Genomic DNA, 19,094 nt, shown 5'->3' with positions numbered 1-19,094 from the left:
GAGGCTGGCAACCCGAACCGCAGGGCAAAATGTATAGCTGTTACACTTTTAGGGGTAGTGGTTTCTCTTATAATTTTAGTGGTAACTGTTTCATTCCTAGCGGGACACGAAGGGGATGAAACCGCAGTTAAGGAGGATAAGGGAGTATCAACACCGAAAACTACCATTATTAAAGAGAAGGGAAACATCAATGAGAAAGACAAAGCATTGTTAGATGCAGAAATAAAAAGGCTTCACACCGATGAATCACAGGGAAATTACAAGTCAAATGCTTATGCTAAATTGCTTTATGAATATGTTGATGCCATGGAAGTAAAGGATTGTTACGTTTGTATGCAATTACCAGCTTCAGTGGAGGAGGGTATCAGATACCATCATCTTCCGTTGACATATGGAATAACGTGCAGTTTATTGTTGAGCATGTTTTATGGACGAGAAGGATTCGAGTATTATTTCTCGAATTTCGACTCGACATTGCCAGAGGTTCCGAATTTCAAGCATTTGAACAAATGGGACTACTACAAAAGCGAAGACAGATTACACAAATGGTTTATTCCGTGGAAAACGTTAGATACTTCACATGCTCGAAGAAACAATCTGACTTGTCAAATATCAGAAGTTGAGAAAAAGTTTATAGCACAGGTAGATACTAGATACAGGAGGCAGAAGATTTTGAAAGCATCAGGACAATGGGAAACAGATTGGACCAAGGAGGAAAGGGCACATCAAAGAAAAGGTAGTATTGGTCCAATTGCTTTGGATAAGGATAAACGGGGAAAACTGTGCATTCACAGGAGTTACTCATATTATGAAAACTTTTATGTAGGTCAAGTCCATTGTGAACATGCCTTTCAATTGGAGTATTACTCTAAGAACTTTATGAAAGGGATGCAAGCAATACCAAATGTATATTTTGTATGTGGAAGATATGCCTATGTGAAGTTACCAGATAATTGGTACGGATCATGCTATCTGGCTGTTGTCTTTCCTAAAATATATCATGTTGAGAATTTGGACACGCCTAAGAAGGAAATATCAACTAGATGGAAACGAGGGTTGGGTGCAGCAGAAGTAGTTGGAGATGTACTCGGTGCTGCATTCCCTTTCTTAGGATTAATAATGAATGACATTAAGATCAGGAGGTTAGCTACAGTCGTAGATAGGCTATCTGCCAGTACTGCAAGATCCTTGATGCTGATAGAAGGGGAGATGCAATCGATTAGGGCAATGGTTCTTCAGAACCGACTTGCTCTAGACGTTCTGTTAGCAAAAGAGGGAGGAGTCTGTAAGGCTTTGAAGGTCCAGGAATGCTGTACTTACATTCCAGACAATTCAAAACCTCTAGAGAAGTATATACAAAATATCACTGCCATACACTACGAAATTGAGGACCTAGCAAAGGTAAATGTGTGGGAAAAAGTAGGTCATGGAATGGGTAAAGTTGGAAGTTGGTTTGCCAACTTAGGAAAGGGTATCGTTTGGTACATATTGAAACCCATCATCATAATTGTGATTTGTGTAATCACTTTGTGGGGATTGGTGCGTTTGTATCAATGTTATAGAGCAAATAGGTTGCAGAGAACTATGAGGAAACAGGAGGAAGAGTTGACAGCAATGCAGGATTCTCAATACAAGAGTCTGAAAGCATTGGAGAGTATGAAAAGAGGTGGCACAACCATGACTTCACTTTGAAGGGTTCTACATTTTTAGTGTCTTGGTGATGATGACCCCTGAAGGTCATCAAAGGGGGGACTGAGAGAGCACAAGTTTGAGAAAAAATGTATAAGTACGCCATATTTACAAGCACGTAGTTAGTTTAAACATGTTTTGCACACGAGTGTTTTATATCCAGGAGTGAAATATACGAGTGTTTTATATTCAGTAGTGAAATGTATAGAATGTTAAGTAGAGTAACTATAATTATAACGGTGTGAGATTAATGTAGAAATGTTGGAATATATGTGAAAACCTCATGTTCTCATGTTAAAAGAATCATGTCCGAATTAAATGTAACTTTGAAAATCCAGTATTATGTGTAGGCCTTAGGGCAATTCACAGCAAACCTGAACGTGCTGCTAAAATAATGTGAGATAAGGTTGACGTGGTTCTTCCAAAATGTACTATTGAACTTAGGGTTAAAAGTATATGCTTTATAGATGTGTTATTTTAGAAACGTATGCTAGTTAAGAATGTTTGCTGTTTAAATCAAGTTAACGTTTTAAGAGTGCAGGGACCTGCTGCATGTAAATCAAGTAGGCCAGAAGAGATAATGTCATGTCGTGTAAATCGTCATGTGCTCGTTAGAGAAGAGGTCGCGAGGTGTCCAGCACAGAGCTTTGAGAGTGTTTTATGACTAAAGATATGGTGGAGTCTGGAATTTGAGGCCCACTGCAGGACGAGCTGTATGCAGGTGCGAGGGTCCTAATCAGCTCGAATGAAAGGGACTTTGTTCAGTGGCGCCTTGCGCAGGCCTGTAGGGGTTTCCAGGAATTTCAGGGGGTATCAGCGCACTGGAAGAAGAAGCCTGGGAACCAAGGTCAACTATAACGAGGGTCTTCAAGAGTACCATCATGGAGTTTGCCGCGCAAAGATGTACCACGTGAGGGGCGTCCCAAGGGGCGTTTCTATTGGAAATGTGATTTGGTATTAGGGAAAGCGACCCGGGAGGAGAGTAGAGCAGATGAAAAAGGGAACCTAAGGAAGCGGATGGGTAGGCAGATAGACTGATCAGGAGAGACCCATTATCAGAGAAGAGACAAAGAGAAGTGCGTGATCTTCTTAGGAAGTCACCACGGCTGACACCTAGAGGGTTAAGATCTTGCTAAGTAGGGATGTCATTTAAAATAGTGTAGGGACAGACTAACCTTAATTTTCTTTTCTGTAATGACTTTGAGATTGCAACTTATATCTATTTTGACAACCCTTATGGTCTTTGAGCTTGTACTTATTATCTTGTTCTTCAGACTTAGATTATTCAAGAAGTTCATGTTCATAGTGATACCAATTTACCTTTTGAATCTCATTTTGAGAAGTTTGTATCTTCAGTTATCTTTGACTTTATATTAAATCTTTAAAACTTAAATTTGGTCAGTGGTCATTTAGAGTGGTGTAAGTTCTTAAATTGATTGACTTATTGCGAGATTACCTTTTACTCCAAGACAGGTACCAACGATTCAGTCGACATAGTTTGGGATTTGGTAAGATAATTAGTAACCAGTAATCCCGCGTTAACAGTCTTTTCCAGTTATGAGGAAAGGTGACTCCTCCTTTCGGTGATAGTGCGCATGGACATTGACTCCACTGTTATATTTGTTTCCCCGCAAGAGGGTGAGAATAGAGTAAGTCTAGTACAGAGATGTCCATGTGTACGTAATGTAAATAATAAGAACTGCAACAACCATAGGTGTCCAGGGAAGAGGGAGGGTGCATGTGAATCTACAGCTCTACATGCCAAGAACAGATGGTTACAGGGTAAGTAACATAATCCCTTCCAGGCATGTGTGCTGTAGATACACATGCTTTACATAGATTGTATAGCAGTATCCTCCCAAAGCAGTGGCTAACGAATAGGTGTTGCAGTTGCTTGAAAAAGTGTTTTTAGCATTGCTAGTCAAACATTGGCTTGTTGATGTGCTAATACATCCACACAATAATGTTTGGTAAATGTGTGTGGCGTAGACCATGTAGCTGCCTTACATGTCAGCTAAGGGAATGATACCTAAAAAGGCCATAGATGCTTCGACTTTGTGCATAGAATGTGCTCTAGAAGGTATAGTTAAAGTTCTTTAAGCTTTAACATAGCAAGTTTGAATAAACTTAACAAACCATTTAGAAATACCGGATTTAGAGAGAATTTTCTTTACGAGGAGCAAATGCAACAATAAGTTGTTTTGCGAAAATCTTTTGTTCTATCAATATAGTATAATAGTGCTCTTTTGACATCAAGTGTGTGTAGAGCCCTTTCTGCTACCTTATCAGGTTGAGGCAAGAACACAGGTAACTCAACTGATTTGTTAATATGAAAAGCAGAAACTACTTTTGGGTTTGTACGAAGAACCACTCTTTCTTTATAAGTTGAAAGAAAGGTTCTTCTAAGGTTAATGCCTATAGCTCACCAACACGCCTTAATGAAGAGATAGCAATTAGAAAGGCAACCTTACATGAAAGAAATTGCAATGAACAATTGCATAATGGCTCAAAATGTGGACCCATGAGCCTTGAGAACAATGGTTTTTTTTTATAAATGATTTAATTCGTTTTTATGAGTAATGCACAAGTTACTACTTCTGTAACAATATATCTGTAAGAGACATTAGTTTGTGATAGATTCCTTACCTTAGAATAACCCCAGGTGTCAGACTGGATCCGGAAAGTTTTGCCTAGCAGTACCCCTGCGCATCAGTATGTGGCGTCCTGCGGCTCCGCGTCCATCACTGGAGTCGTCAGCGCTGAGATGACATCACAGAGGGTACTTAGGCGCCACCCATGAGAACTGACGTCAGTTCTGTACACGACTTTCCGCGACAGGAACGCAGAGCCATGCAAGATACTGACCATTGGTGCATAAAACTAGGGCCCTGAAAGGGAAGACCTTAACCCTAGTGATCAGTCCGCAGAACAAGGATGGGTGGGGTGGCAAGGAATCTATCACTAACTAATGTCTCTTACAGATACATCGTTATACAAGTAGTAACTTGTGCATCTGAAAGAGACACGTAAGTGATAGATTCCTTACCTTATAATAGATACCACAGCAATACCAACCCCGGAGGTGAGTCTGCAAACAGGATTACACCAGAAAGTCACGGAGCACAGAATGGCCAAAGAAGCCGTCTCCCCGGACCGGACTGTCAAGGCAGTAGTGCTTCGTAAACGTGTGCAGTAAGGCCCACGTAGCTGCCTGACAAATGTTCTGCAAGGGAGCTCCGCATCCCAAGGCAGTAGTGGCTGCAGTTGCCCTGGTTGAATGGGCACGCAGCCCCACAGGAGGCTCCTTCTTGGCCAAGGAGTAACACGCTTTGATGCACAGAACGACCCACCGGGAGATGGTCCGTTGGTGAACGGCCCGACCATTTTTGGAGCCGACGTAGCCAACAAAGAGTTGATCATCCATCCTGAACTGCTGTGTACGCTGCAGATAGAATGCGAGCGCAGGTTTTGGGTCCAGACGGTGGAGCCTCTCCTCCTCCCTGGAAGGATGCGGAGGCGGAAAGAAGGTAGGCAAAGTGATGGTCTGCCTGATGTGGAAGGACGTGAAAACCTTTGGCAGGAAAGAAGGACGGGTCCTGAGAACCACCTTGTCCGGATGAATTGAAAGGAAAGGAGGTTTGGAAGAAAGAGCCTGGAGCTCATTCACTCTTCTGGCAGAGGTGATAGCCACCAGGAAACCCGTCCAGGGAAGGCATGGCTTGGCTGTTCGAGCTGGACTGTTCCCATGAGGCACAGGGTCAGACTGATTTGCATATAGCCATGTCTGAACTGGGGTGGCAGAGTGGGCTAAAGAACGGTGATGGATCAAACCCAGATCTTTTGACTCGGTGTGAGTGTTTGATTGGTTCAGATGCTCCGTTCATCACCACCCCCTTTTGTACCGCTTTGGCAGATATAGTTGGCACCCTATGGGCCATCAATGCATCTCTCCAGTTCTCCTCCTCCTCCTCCTCCTCCAAAGGGCCAATTCACTGTTGCCAGTGAGTCCTAAGGGAATCCAGTGCGGACGGGGTATTATTTATCAGGGATCGATGGATTTGGGATATTCCCCCCTTCCCCAAGGTCTCCATAAGTAGCTTAGATTCCAACAAGCTCAATTCTGGGAATGCCGTGGGGTTGGGAATGTGGAGTGCGAGTGTATGACGCAGCTGGAGGTATTTGAAGAATTGAGTCGAGTGTAGGGAGTTTGTTTGCTGCAGTTTCCGGGAGGAGGACAAATGCTCTCCCTTCTATACGTCCCCCATGCAAGTGATGCCTATCTGATCCCATTTCTGGATGCCCGCTAGTGTCCCAACCTCCCATAGCCAAGTCCCATGACAGAGAGGCGTTTGTAGTCTAATTTTAGCATCCCAATGGCAGTGCGGACCGCCACGCAAGGATTATCACTGGCAAAGTATGAGGTATTGGGACCGTAGAGCATAGCCTGGACATGAGAGAACCCGCGTTTTTCCAGTTTCAGTTGGTAAGCTGGATCCAACCAACAGCCATTAAACCAATCGTGAATCACCAGGAGACGGGTGGCCAGATAGTACAGGAAGGGGTTTGTCATCCCCATTCCCCCGTCATATGGGGCCCGCTGGCAATGCGCAAGGGCCAGTTTCGGCCTCGAGCCTTCCGCAGAGAAAAGTCGTGCCACCCCATCCAACCTAAGGAACCAACTACGGGGAAGGTGGAGAGGGAGGTTCTGTTCTGCAGTACATACAGAAGATGAGGCAGAACCATCAATTTGAACAGGGCAATCCTACTAAGGGGGTTGAGTGGAAGTGATTGCCAACAATGAAGGTGGTCTTTAGTACGTTTAAATAATGGATTGACATTGAGGGCCCAGGTCAGCTCCGGAAAAAGCGCTACCCAGATTCTGAGGTACTTGAACGAAAGTCTTCGAAGGGGGATAGTTGTTTGCCAGTCCAAATATTCTCTCGCTGCATGAAGGGGCACCAAGGTGGATTTCACCGGGTTCAGGCGTAAGCCCGACGCTCTCTCAAAGGAATGGAGGATCTGGAGGTTCCTCGGTCCAGATTGGGCTGGGTCAGCTAGAAAGAGCAGGACATCGTCTGCGTATAGGGAAATCCGATCTTCATGTGAGCCCCACCAGTGTCATCCCTGTACCCGATCATCGGCCCGAAAGAGACAAGCCAGAGGCTCTATTGCAAGAGCAAATAGGAGAAGGGAGAGTGGGCACCCCTGTCGGGTTCCCCTCCTGATAGGGAAGGCTTCCGATAGTGCTCCGTTCATGAGGACCCTGGCGGATGGGCTGGAGTAGAGGACTCTCACCATTCTCCGATACATTTTGGCCATAAACTCGGGCCACCGAGGACCTCCAAATCAATTTAGCTGACTCGAGAGAAGTGGTTTTAATCTCTTCACGTACTAAGTGGACCTGCCGGCGTGCCACCTCCCCATCCTTCGTGGCCACAGTAATTTCTAGATGGAGCCCTCTGGCCTCGAGTTGAAAGAGGTGATGGTTTTGTGCCTGCCGCCTGTGTTTAAGGAACCTGTTGGCATACCAGCGGATCGTGGCTTTGCTCACCTCTCACAGCGTGTTGCAAAGATGCACTAATGGAGTGGAAGTCGGTTTTCAATTCTCCGTCGATCCCTTGTTTGTACTCCTCGACCTGAAGGAATGAGGTGTCTCCCTATGGGCCGTAGAGCTCCCGTGGAGCACCCGATCCGTAGGAGGAGTGGTCTGAAACCCCTCGCGCCAGGATTTGAATCTCAGTGACGGTCCTACAGGCAGGCATGAAGATAAGGTCAGTACGAGAGTGAGTATGGTGTGCTGCGGATCTGTGGATATATTGTAGTGTGCTAGGGTGCCGGGTACGCCGGATGTCACAGAGGCCCAGTTTGGAAATCCAATCTCTGAGACATCTGGCACCCAGCGTTCTGTGGGAGGATGGTGTAACAGTGGCATCCTTGGAGGGTTCTGGGACAGCATTTAAGTCGCCCCTATCACAGACGTACCCTGGGGGAGGGAGGATAATATCGCCACCGCCTCATGGAAAGTGAATTATAGCAACATCAAATTGATAGTAGTGTCTCCAAGGATACCTGTGAGGGGGCCGAATCGGCCCAGAGGGTCACCAGCTGTGTGGACCGGCGTGAAAGGGAGGGAGCGTCGCAAAATGATCGCCGTTCCTCAAGCCCCTCTGGAGAACCCTGAGTGCCAAACCCTATTGAAGAACCTGGCGTGCTAGGAAGGGGCATCGATTTCCCAACAGGTGCGTCTCTTACGTAACAGGGCATCTGGTTGACCCTCCGTGCATATTTTAAAATCGCAGTCCGTTTAATCTTATCTAGGAGTCCATTAACGTTCCCTGAAAGGGCTCTAAGGGGTTCACCCCAACTAGATGGCTGTGGCATTACGATAATGTGGCGGGGTGCGGGCCGATGACCTGGGAACCCTAGTTGTTACAGGTAGTTAGACCTTGGGAGCAGTTGGGCGTGTTCAGGCTCATTACGAGGGCCACCCGCGGTCGTGTCATAGATTTTGTTAATAGTGCTGCAGAGGAACAGAATAACACAATCAAAAACAGGGAGAACAATCCCTACCAAAAAACCCAGCAAACACCCTCCCATACTTCCTCAATTGAAGCATCTGTTGCCCAATAACCTGGGAGTTCGAGTGAGAAGAGACTAACTATTGAAGCGTGATGTAAGGGCCACATGTTGGGCCCCTCTACATTTAAGTATTGGCATTCCTCCAGTTCAAGTTAATACTAGTGGTTGTGCTTGAAGTCAGATTTGGGGGCAGCGTGAGAGGTCGGTGTCATCGGAGGTTGGTTTTGGAGAGTCAATGGAGTCCTTTGCAGGCGACAGGTCCGCTCTACCAGAATTTTCAGGGAGTCGAGAAGGTTCCTGAGATGCCACAGACCTCTTCGTCCCATGGGGGAAACCAGCAGGCGAGGCAGATGTCGTTCCAAGGGTGTGGCGCCTTCTCCAAGACCTGGCACGCCGCCCACGGGAGCCCGTAGGCGAGTCTACTCGTGTCCCCTTCTGAGGGTCGGGTGGGGTCCCTCCTTGGACGGATGGGCATTCTTCATTGGCCCAGGTCCATGCCGCCTCCGGCGTATCAAAAAAGTAGGACTTATTTTGGCAAATCACCTTGAGCCGGGCCCGAAAGAGGAGTTTATAGGGCAGATTGAGGTTCTGCAGCTTTTGCTTTATATGAATGTATGATCTCTTTTGGGCCAGCACTTCCTTGGTGTAATCTGGGAAGACCATAATTTTGGCGTCTTTGAAGAATAGCTCAGATCGGGAGCAGGCTTCTTGCGAATGGCATCGTGGTCCCTGAAATATAGGAGCCTCACAATGATTGGCTGGTGTGGGGCTCCGGTGGCGGCCTGGGCACAAGCTAAAGCTGTTCCCGTTTCAGCACAAACCATGAGGACAGGGCATTTGGGGGCATCCATGGCTTGATCCAGTCTTCGAAGAAGGTGTTCATTTGTGAGGGTTCTGTCCCCTCAGGAAGGCCGAACAGGCGGATCGGTTTTCTTCATCTTCGGATCTATGGAGATCAGTCGTGTGGGAAAGCAGATGTTTGACCAGCATCTTTAGAACTGAAACATCGTCTTCGACCTTCAAAAGGCAGGCGCCTGGGGCGCCGCAGCAAGTCGTCCCGGCCACACTCGCAAGGCGCTCTCTCAGACGTTGCGGTCTCGGTGGGTCCCTAAAGTCACGTCCAGCAGCGGTGGCGATAGAGGGTCAGACTCGCAGGACCCTGGAGTTGGTCATGCAGTTGGGGCTCTAGCGTGGCACGTCCCATGGCACCCACACGGCCAGCGCCACCAGTACAAGCTAAGTCACCGTCATTTTGCCTCGACCAAGGGCCATTGCACGGGTATCCGCCGGCCGCCTCTTCCGTCTCAGTCAGCACCGGTTTTGTGGCAGGACCGCTACGGGCGTGGGCGCCCCACGGCTGGGCAGCCCAAGCTGGATAAACTGCACTGGAGGAAAGGTAGGATGACAGCGGATACTAAAGGAGCCGGAGCACGAGTGTGACTGCCATCTTGGCTTGCCCAGCCACACCCCCCATGAGAAGAATGTTAAAGTTCCAGACAGGTGCAGGTAGTGCCCTGGGTGGTAGTATTATTTAAGGCCTTCCACAAAAGCTTTAATTACTGGAACTTTGGATAAGGATAAATGTTGTATGTTTTGCAGATATGCAGTTACTGCCACAATGTGTAGTCGAATAGATAGGTAGGCTAGGCCAACTCACTGTAGATGCAAAAGATAGCAAATAATGTTTTATCTAGATGCATCTAGCGAATCAATTGTGTTATTACAATATATAACAAACCTTTTCCACTTTGCTGCATAACATGCTCTAGTGGTAAGTTTTCTTGCTTCTTTAAGAATTGTCATTCAATCTGGTGGTAGATTTAGGTATCCGAAGTCTATGACTTTGGGAGTCAGATTGCTAGGTTGAGCTCCTTGGGGTCTGAATGTCTGGTTTCTCCACGGTTCTGTGTGAGAAGGGTGGAAGTGAGGGACAGTTTTTGGTGTGGAACCACAGACCGTTCTAGTAGTGTGGTGAGCCATGGTTGACGAGCCCATGTGGAAGCCACTAGAATCAGTGTGAGTGATGTCTGCCTGTGTTTCTGAACCAGAAATGGAAGGAGAGGGAGAGGCAAAAAAGCGTAAGCAAATATCCTTGAGCAGTTCATCCATAGGCCATTGACTTTGGATAGATGGTGTGGGAATTTGGAGGCGAAGCTTGGGCATTTGGAGTTCTCTGCTATGGCAAAGAGGTCTATTTGGGAAAATCACAATTTTTTTTTAAGTATGGAAGGAGAACCTGGGGATGAAGTTCCCATTCATGTACTTTTTGCCACATCCTGCTGAGGTCGGCAAATTGGTTGTGCATGTCTGGAAGGTGTTCTGCCAGAAGACGAATTTTGTGATGCATTTCCCAACGCCAAATGGTCTGAGAGAGGTGTGCCAACTGTAGGGAGTGCCACACCCAACCCCCGTTTTTTTACATTGTACATAGCTGTCATTGTCCGTCCGGACTAGGACAAATTTCCCTATGAGGTGAGGCTGAAAAGCATTTAGTGCTAGATGAACAGCGTCAAAAGTGAATCATCCAACAACTTTGCTTGCAATGGGTCCGTATGGCGGGAACTGCAGCATGCTACAAACTAACCCCAGCACCCAGCATAAATAGATTTTGTGGAAGGATGCCTGGTCACCAAGATGACATCCACAACTTCGGGAGGAATGTCAAAAGCAGTCAACTGTCACCATTCAATCTCCACCCATGGAGGTGTAGATTGCGCTGACCCAGCTGTAGGACCCTACCCTGCTGCTGCAATAGAAGGTCACCCTGGAGAAGTAGTCTGATCGGAGGACGATGCTCATATCCAGAAGTTTCAGGTACCACACTCTCCTGGCCCAGCCTGGAGCCACTGGGAATACTTGGGCCCGATCATTCTTAATCTTCTTCAGAACTCAGGGCAGGTGAGGCAGAGATAGGAAGTAATGCAAGAGCCCTGTGACTTACTCTAGGCGGAATATATCTCAGTGAGAAAGCCTTCTTGGGACCTCTAACACACAAATGTGCTGACATTGAGAGTTCTCAGCAGTGGCAAAGAGATTGAGCCAGGACTCATCCCATTGACGGAAGATGTCCTGCGCCAGCATTCGAGGTAAATTAACACACAAGCCTCTATTATGATTTGAACTATGATACATATACTTGTTTACCTTACAGTTTCAAGTCTTTTCTTTTAGGTCTCGCTGAAGCCAACGAGCATGCGTTGTCTCTGCGAGAGTATAGAAGGTGAAACAAACTCTTGAACAAGCACGGATTACGTGCAGTTCATGTGATGCACACGTGTGAAACGCGCGTGCACAAACCCATCAGTCTCGCACCGCAATGGAATGCTGCCTCCCAAGCTGCTCCCCCGCCATCAGACTCGCGCGTGCACAAACCCATCGGCCTCGCACCGCAATGGAATGCTGCCTCCCAAGCTGCTCCCCCGCACTCCGCCATCAGACTTCATTGCAATGCGCTCCCGCCCTGCACCCCCACAGCAATGCCAAGAGCTTGTTTTGTTCCTGCGTTCTTCCTCCTCCAATTCTCCCTTATCGTGCTTCGCTCCATAGCTCGCTTTTACTCCTTGTTTTCCACCCACATTCTCCATTTCTGCTCACACTTTCTCTCTCTACGTACAATCTTCCCTTCCACCTTCATATCATCTTTCTCCATACTTTTTGTTCTTCATGCCTTTTGTCATTTCCTCTTCGATCTCTTCTCCATCAATCAAAATGTTACAAATCCTAGCTTTTATTTTACAACTTTCTTCCTGGCTCGCTTCGTTACACCTCGAGAGCACCTTAACCCCCAACCACCTCTCTCCCAATATCCACCCATTTCTGGGGAAGAGTTAACACTGATGCAGGCCCAGTAAAATACCAGCAAAGAAGAAATTGTGACGGGCTGTTAAATGAACGCCAGCAAGGCACGCAGGCCCCACCCGCACCTCTGGGTCCCGATGCAGCTGCACAGGATGAACCGCCGACATAGCTACCTACAATTAAAACAGAATGAGCGCTTCAAGCACTTGAATTCACGCCCAGATCACAGCACACGCCTGATGCTCTGTGCACAGCGGTCCTGCTCTATCTAATCCGGTGTCACTCTTAAAACCTCGTAAAACCCGCCCGGGTTATGGGTCACTTCCACTCCAACTTGCTAATGGCTCAAACGAATATCCGCGGTGTTCGAAAGCGGCTACAAATTTCTGAAACTGCAGAAATAAAACGTTCGAGGTAATGAAAAAAGCCTTCCACTCGTTATCAGCAAAGTTCGCACTAGTGACGCAGCACAAAACGCCATTTCCACACGGCAATAAACTCGAAGGCTGGCAATAAAAATGTCAGAAGGGTGGATTTACAGTCACGAGAGTCACTTGCTTTTCCCGGGTCGCTTTTTATTCACACATACCTGGCACATCCAGTCTTACCAATTCACACGTACTGATAATATGCAGCTTTAAAAGATGGATTTCTAGACAAAAGAAGATCGTTCATCACACATACAGCCACACACACAAAATCATACACAACCACACACAACCACACATACAACCACACACACATCACCACACACATCACCACACACACACAACACATACAATCACAACCACACACACAACCACAAACACAACACACACAACCACACAGCCACACACCCACAACCACACACACACAACCACAAACACACAACCACACACCCAACCACACACCCAACCACACAACCACACACACAACCACAACCACACACACCAACAACCACACACAACCACACCCAACCACCCACCCAACCACACATACAACCACCCACACACACATACAACCACACACACACAACGACACACACACACAACCCCAGACACACAACCACGCACATCTATCTATCGCCCTCACTCTATCACCCTCTATCTATCTATCTGTCGCCCTCACTCTGTCTATCAGTCTGTCTGTCTATCTATCTATCTGTCTATCTATCTATCTATCTGTCTGTCTATCTATCTGTGTCTATCTATCGCCCACACTCTATCTATCTGTCTATCTATCGCCCATTCTCTATCTATCTGTCTATCTATTGCACTCACTCTATCGCCATCACTCTATCATTCTCACTCTATCGCATCACTCTATCTATCTATCACCCTCACTCTGTCTATCTATCGCCCTCACTCTATCTATCTATCTATCTATCGCCCTCCCTCTATCTATCTATCGCACCACCACAGCATCACTCAGGGGCACCACAACATCACTATGAGCTACCACAGCATCACTGAATGCCACAGCATCACTCGTCGCCACTATAACATCACTCAGCGCCACCACAGCATCAATCTGTGCAACCATTCAACAACAACTGGTTCAAATATGTTCTCTCAATGTTTCAAGCTTTATTACAAATGTCACAAAAAGATGTTACTATTTCACTTCTGTTCTTGGATTTTCGTCACAATAAAATACACTGAACATAATCTTCACAAAAGTTATTTACAAATGTTTAACCTATTGCCATTATAAATTACAATACATTTTATTTAAGTATTAAATATTTTAAAAAATTCAAAGCCATTGTTATTTGTAATATCAATTCATCTAAGTCACGTAAATACAAAACATGTTGCATTACAAATGCTATAGGTGTCATATTTGCAAAAGTTAACAGTATTGGCATTGTAAATGACAAAGCTATTAATTTCGCTATTTTCAAGACCAACACATAAATAAAAAATGTGTAATTTGCAATACCAATAGCTCAAATTTTCCTAATGCGAGACTTATTGCATTGCAAATGCTTGTTTCTTCTGTTACTGTTAATTTATAAAGAGTATCACATGATTACACAATTGCTAAATTTAGGACAAAGTGTACAATGAATTCAATAAAACATAGCCTATCAGCATTGCTGACGGAAATCTATTCAACTAAATTAAGCATCTAAGCATTTTCTAGTGATCTAACCAATCTGACAATCTGTATTTAAAAAGGAAGTTTGTGTAATTTCAATTTTCAGTTACAGGCAGGCATCACAAAGCAAAATCAGTTTTACAGGCAAATGAATACAATTTGAGCTTAAAAAGGGATTAAAATAACTTACCAACCACGCATGTTAGGATGCAGTGTTTCATCATCATCTAGAAATAATCGTGCATCTAGATCTTTACTGTTAAAATAAAGATCTTCATATTGCTTCGAAAGAACTGGCTCCTAAAGAGAAACATAGTTTACAGAGTTTATTTACATATATCTAAAACCTTAAACCTCCAATATGTTTGGAGGAGAAAGAAAAGAACCAAAAGTGAAGCATGGAAGTAAAAGATTTTTTATATCAATTCTTTATTTTCAACATTTGTCTGTGTATTTTCTATTAAAATCAACCTGCACACAGGCAATATCAGAACACCATAATGTGAAAGATAATCCAGTTCTCTGGTGCACCATGAAAAGACCAGGGCAAATAAGTAGACTGCATCTAAATTAACATGGTTAGCAAAAATGTATCATTCTTCACAAAGAAGGGGAGAGGGTCAATAAGCACACTCCACCACCCCGAACCCCGTAATCATACATATAAACACCTAGAGGGGTGGGGAGCTAATCAACTAAGTGAACACAAAGACAAAATTGACTTTGGAAAATCAACAATTGGTGTTTATATAGCAAAAATGTATAACGTGAAGATAAAATGATGGAGAAAGAAAGAACTTCGAAGGAGTCAAGATGGGAAAAATGCATAAAGGTAAAACAAGAGAAACACAAGAGAAACACAAAAAACTTGGAGGAGCATAATGTAAATAACAAATGCAGATGGAAATGGAAAAACACTTTTCTTTCATTTTTCACTTTGTAGTTTCATGTATGGGAAAAACAAACACACAGAACCTGTCTGAGTAGAAGTTCTTACACATATTCCTCTATTAAAGACCATTTTCATTATTATGCCTTGGCGTGCCACCTTTGGGCACCCCTTTTCCTTGCAACTCTATTGAGACACCGCCATTCACATCTCGATTTACATCTTGGATGGCATCTCGATCTACTTCATGTGGCACACACTACTGCACGATACTTTGTATTCCACATCTTTTTATTTTTTTAAATAGTAGAAAAAAAATACGCCCCTCTTCATCCTTTAGGACCTCTGTGATGTTAAAATTCAGACCTTTCCTAATTAAAATGAGGACCCCCCTAGAGTAGGAGGAGTAATTCGAACTATGCATTGATTCTGCCCATCTACGGCCAATATTATTAATTGTGTGAGGAGCAATGTGTGTCTCCTGAAGGAGAGCAATATTCGCTTTCTGCCTATCAAAATATGCAAAGATTTCGCGAATCTTCTTCGGATTATTTAACCCTCTAACGTTCCAAGTCAGTAAATGTATATGCTTTGGCTGTAATGTCTCAGCGAACATCTGCGGATCTAAATATCATACAGGATTACAGAGTGACATTTGTAGCATGCACAATCTTTAAATGCTGTCTTCCGGAAGTAATAACGTTACACATTGTAGTATAACACTGGAAATCTGCGATGTCTCTCAAGTGCATTGGTCTGTAGAACAAAACCCAACATCCCCACCCACTTCAGCATCCCAACTATGCCAAAGACATACCCTTATAGAAGCAACCTTGAAACCAAAAAGTGATTGGGGAGCACCCACTCGGGGGGGTCCGCCTGGTGCACATATCTGCATCCAACATAGTGGATGTGGCCAGGTACTCGTTAGCTACACGGACGAGGGATGATCTGACAGTGGCTGCTGAACAGCACGGGCAGTAGTAATGCATACGTGAGACCACTGACATTTAAGCACCTACCACCAGTCACAGCTCTTTAACAAAGCCCTCAATACGCTACATTAGTAGATGCTAGAACAAGGACAGATATGGGATCTCGGTACATACTGTTAAGCACAGGCGATACATTCAACAAATCGTCCTTATGAATGTGTCTGTGGAGTTGCTACCATTTGTGTTCAATATATGTCAGTAATAGTTAGGCAGCACTGGATTCAGTTCGGTTGTCCTCTCAGCGCTGTCAGCATCAGTCTTTTGACAGGTTGTAGATAGAGAGTTTAACCTGAGATAGATGGGTTCGACAGCCGGCGCAAGTATCCTGCCAGTGCGCCCAGGCCGCCTCTAGATTTAAACATATCCCCAGTGATGCCCACCAGAGCAATATAGAGCATCGTCAGAGGCACATGGCGCCAGTAATGTTTCTATAGAGTGGGGGTCTCTGAACACGTCCAAGTCCTGTAGTCCAGCATTGTGGACCAAGAATGATGACAGTTTAATATATAAACAGTAGTGTGTGCGTGTGGCTAACCAGTCATAGGGCGCAGGAATGTATTTCCTCTTACCATACCAGTGACCACTCAGTCTGAGCCTTGGTGCTGCTCCTCCCGGTTTCTCTCTTTCGCCTGCGGTTGAGCTTCTTCAGGAAGTCTTGCGCAGCCTGTGGTGTTTGAAGAATGGTAGAGCGGCCATCTTGTGCCACTTTAAGGCGTGCTGGGTAGAGCATGGCATATTCAATTCCAGGCTCACGTAGCTTCTTCTTCAACGGGTTGTACTCTTTGCGTGCAAGTTGGACCGCTATCCGGGTAGAACTCCAACGCGTCGCCTTGGTAGTTGATGTCACGCTTCTCACTAGCCAGCCTCAAAATGGTGTCCCCATCTCTGTAGTTAAGGATGCGAGCACCTGATTTCGGTCTTGGGGCGAGGGATCTGTGTGCGCACTCCACCAGCAGGACTGATGAGAAGGGCTCTGTACCAAACACACTATGGATCAACTCCTCCACATATGTTTCCATTCTAACGGTATTGGTGGATTCTGGCACACCTGTTATGCGGACGTTATTCCGGCGAGATCTCGCTTCCAAATCCTCTGTCTTGTTCCGGATGACTTCCAATATCTTCTCCATGTCTGAACACTTTTTGGTTGTGGCATAAGATTCATCTTCCACTGCGAGTCTAGTTTCAGCTTCGACCAGGCGTTCCCCATGCTTATCTAATTTAGCCGGCATGTTGTCGACGCGTTGTGTAATGGTGTCTAGTTTCCCATTTATGTCCTGAAGGCTCTGCTGGATAGCCTGTAACACTTGTTCCATACCTCTATTTGTCGCCACGTCATTATCGAGCTCAGTGTCCGAGTGAGCTGTTGCGCACTTGCTGTGTTTTTTGGCCTCGAACGGTAGCTTGGATTGCTATTTCTCAGGCTTTCCCATTCTCGTGTTTGGCAACACTACCAGGTCAGAGAGATGTAAATGGCACACTGCAGCAAGTGGAAGGACTTCCAGCACAGAATTCTCACCCACACGTAAATTTGTAGAGCTGTCGATATAATATAGATGCGTTCCAACCAAAGTTCATAGATAGACAACAGCGGAAGCTATAGTACAGACCCAACAGGTTATCGAGTCGGCTGGGGGTAACACCATCCAATATGACCCCTGGAGATATGTACCGCCCACGTTGTGTTAGCGAGGGGGTGCGCAATAAGCAGCTGCGCCTCACCGAGATACACCCACATTCAGGATCGTAGTAGGCAGATCAGGCTGTCACACAGTGTAGGAATCCAGTCATGCGACATCCACCTCAGCATCCAGTATTAGCATAGATAGACCATCCAGACCAGCCAACAACGAGTTATGCTACAGCACATTGCTGATCACCGACATATGACCCTCGCATGGCTCATGCAGAAGTACGTGGTGCCATGTCAGCGCGCAGTGTCAGGAGCTCGTGCCTGTATAAGGAGCAGGGAAGTGTCGCCCAGCTTGCACCTCAGCCGTCTTCACCATTCAGGGCACATAAAGAGACTGGAATCGACTGTGAGGATAAGAGGACGCAGGGCGGTGTATTCCATTAGTTTTGGTGTGTTGTGGCCACAAAGTACGCTGTATGCTACAGGCACCAGCTATCGGCAGCGCGAAGCGCCATTTTTTCCCACCCCACGCGGTCCGCACAACAAAACGTTAGCTTCTCCTCTTCCCTCGCTATCAGCGCCCTACAACAGTTTGCCTAGGACAGCGCCACATATAATGTTTGCCCAGTATCGCGGGTTGTACATTCCGACGCTGTTTACAGAAGGAGCGTTACCGTACACGTTCCGACTGAAGATCGCCACAGGGCGCCACCATCTTGCACAGCTCTCACCCCGGATTTCTTGCTGTGGCAACGATAATACAGCTCCGTGTTACGCTCACCTTAGTGCCCAGGCATTCCGAAACCCGTGCTTGTCCATGAGAGTTTGTTGGACATCCGTTAAGCATACTTGGACATCGCGAAACGGACCTGGTCGGCTGAACTGTCTTAGCAGGTAACCATTCCGCTGTGCGACCTCTAGCGCCCCCCTATTCCATATTTTAATGACTCTTGAGTTGTTCCTTCCATCACACTTCCCTCTCACCTCATTGCCTTCAGCAGGCCTCACCCTTTCCAGACATTTCAGAAGAGTTGTCCTCATACTTGATCCACAATTTGGTCTGCCCTTAGGAGCCCTTATTAGTAAAGTCTACAGCGTTCTCACTCCATTCAGGGAAGTAGCTGCTGTAGCACCCGAATTGTTGTTCTATTTCATGACCTGGCGAGCCCATTTTCCTAGCATACAGTAGGGCCCCAGGGAACCCTTGCTTTGCCACTATTTCCATTCCTCACTTTGGTAATCATTCGCTAGCTTCTGTCCTCCCTCCAATGCTCACTGTGAGTGAGTCAAACACAGTGGAGGTAAATGACCTCATCGAGTCCCACTTTGCCTCCCTACAAACACTTCTGACTCACATGGTGTTTGCTTTGCTTCAGCACCCTAGGTGGAGCTTCTTCACATTTCGTTCAATATTGGCTAGTGCTAAGACTCT

The 19,094-nt window shown here is 45.9% G+C and overlaps 1 protein-coding gene across 1 annotated transcript in view; it reads right to left on the bottom strand.

Annotated features, from left to right (window-relative positions):
* RB1 (RB transcriptional corepressor 1) overlaps positions 1-19,094 on the bottom strand; it is a 1,127,005-nt gene that overhangs the window by 852,172 nt on the left and 255,739 nt on the right. Inside the window, exon 10 of the mRNA XM_078657333.1 lies at positions 14,336-14,445. Within this exon, the coding sequence (XP_078513459.1) occupies positions 14,336-14,445 (110 nt within the window). The remainder of the gene's footprint in view (positions 1-14,335; positions 14,446-19,094) is intronic.

This window comes from Lissotriton helveticus, chromosome 8, assembly GCF_964261635.1.
Source record: "Lissotriton helveticus chromosome 8, aLisHel1.1, whole genome shotgun sequence".
NCBI classification, from domain to species: domain Eukaryota; kingdom Metazoa; phylum Chordata; class Amphibia; order Caudata; family Salamandridae; genus Lissotriton; species Lissotriton helveticus.
Note: the sequence above shows the minus strand (reverse complement) of the source record. Positions and strands in the feature narration are given on the sequence as shown.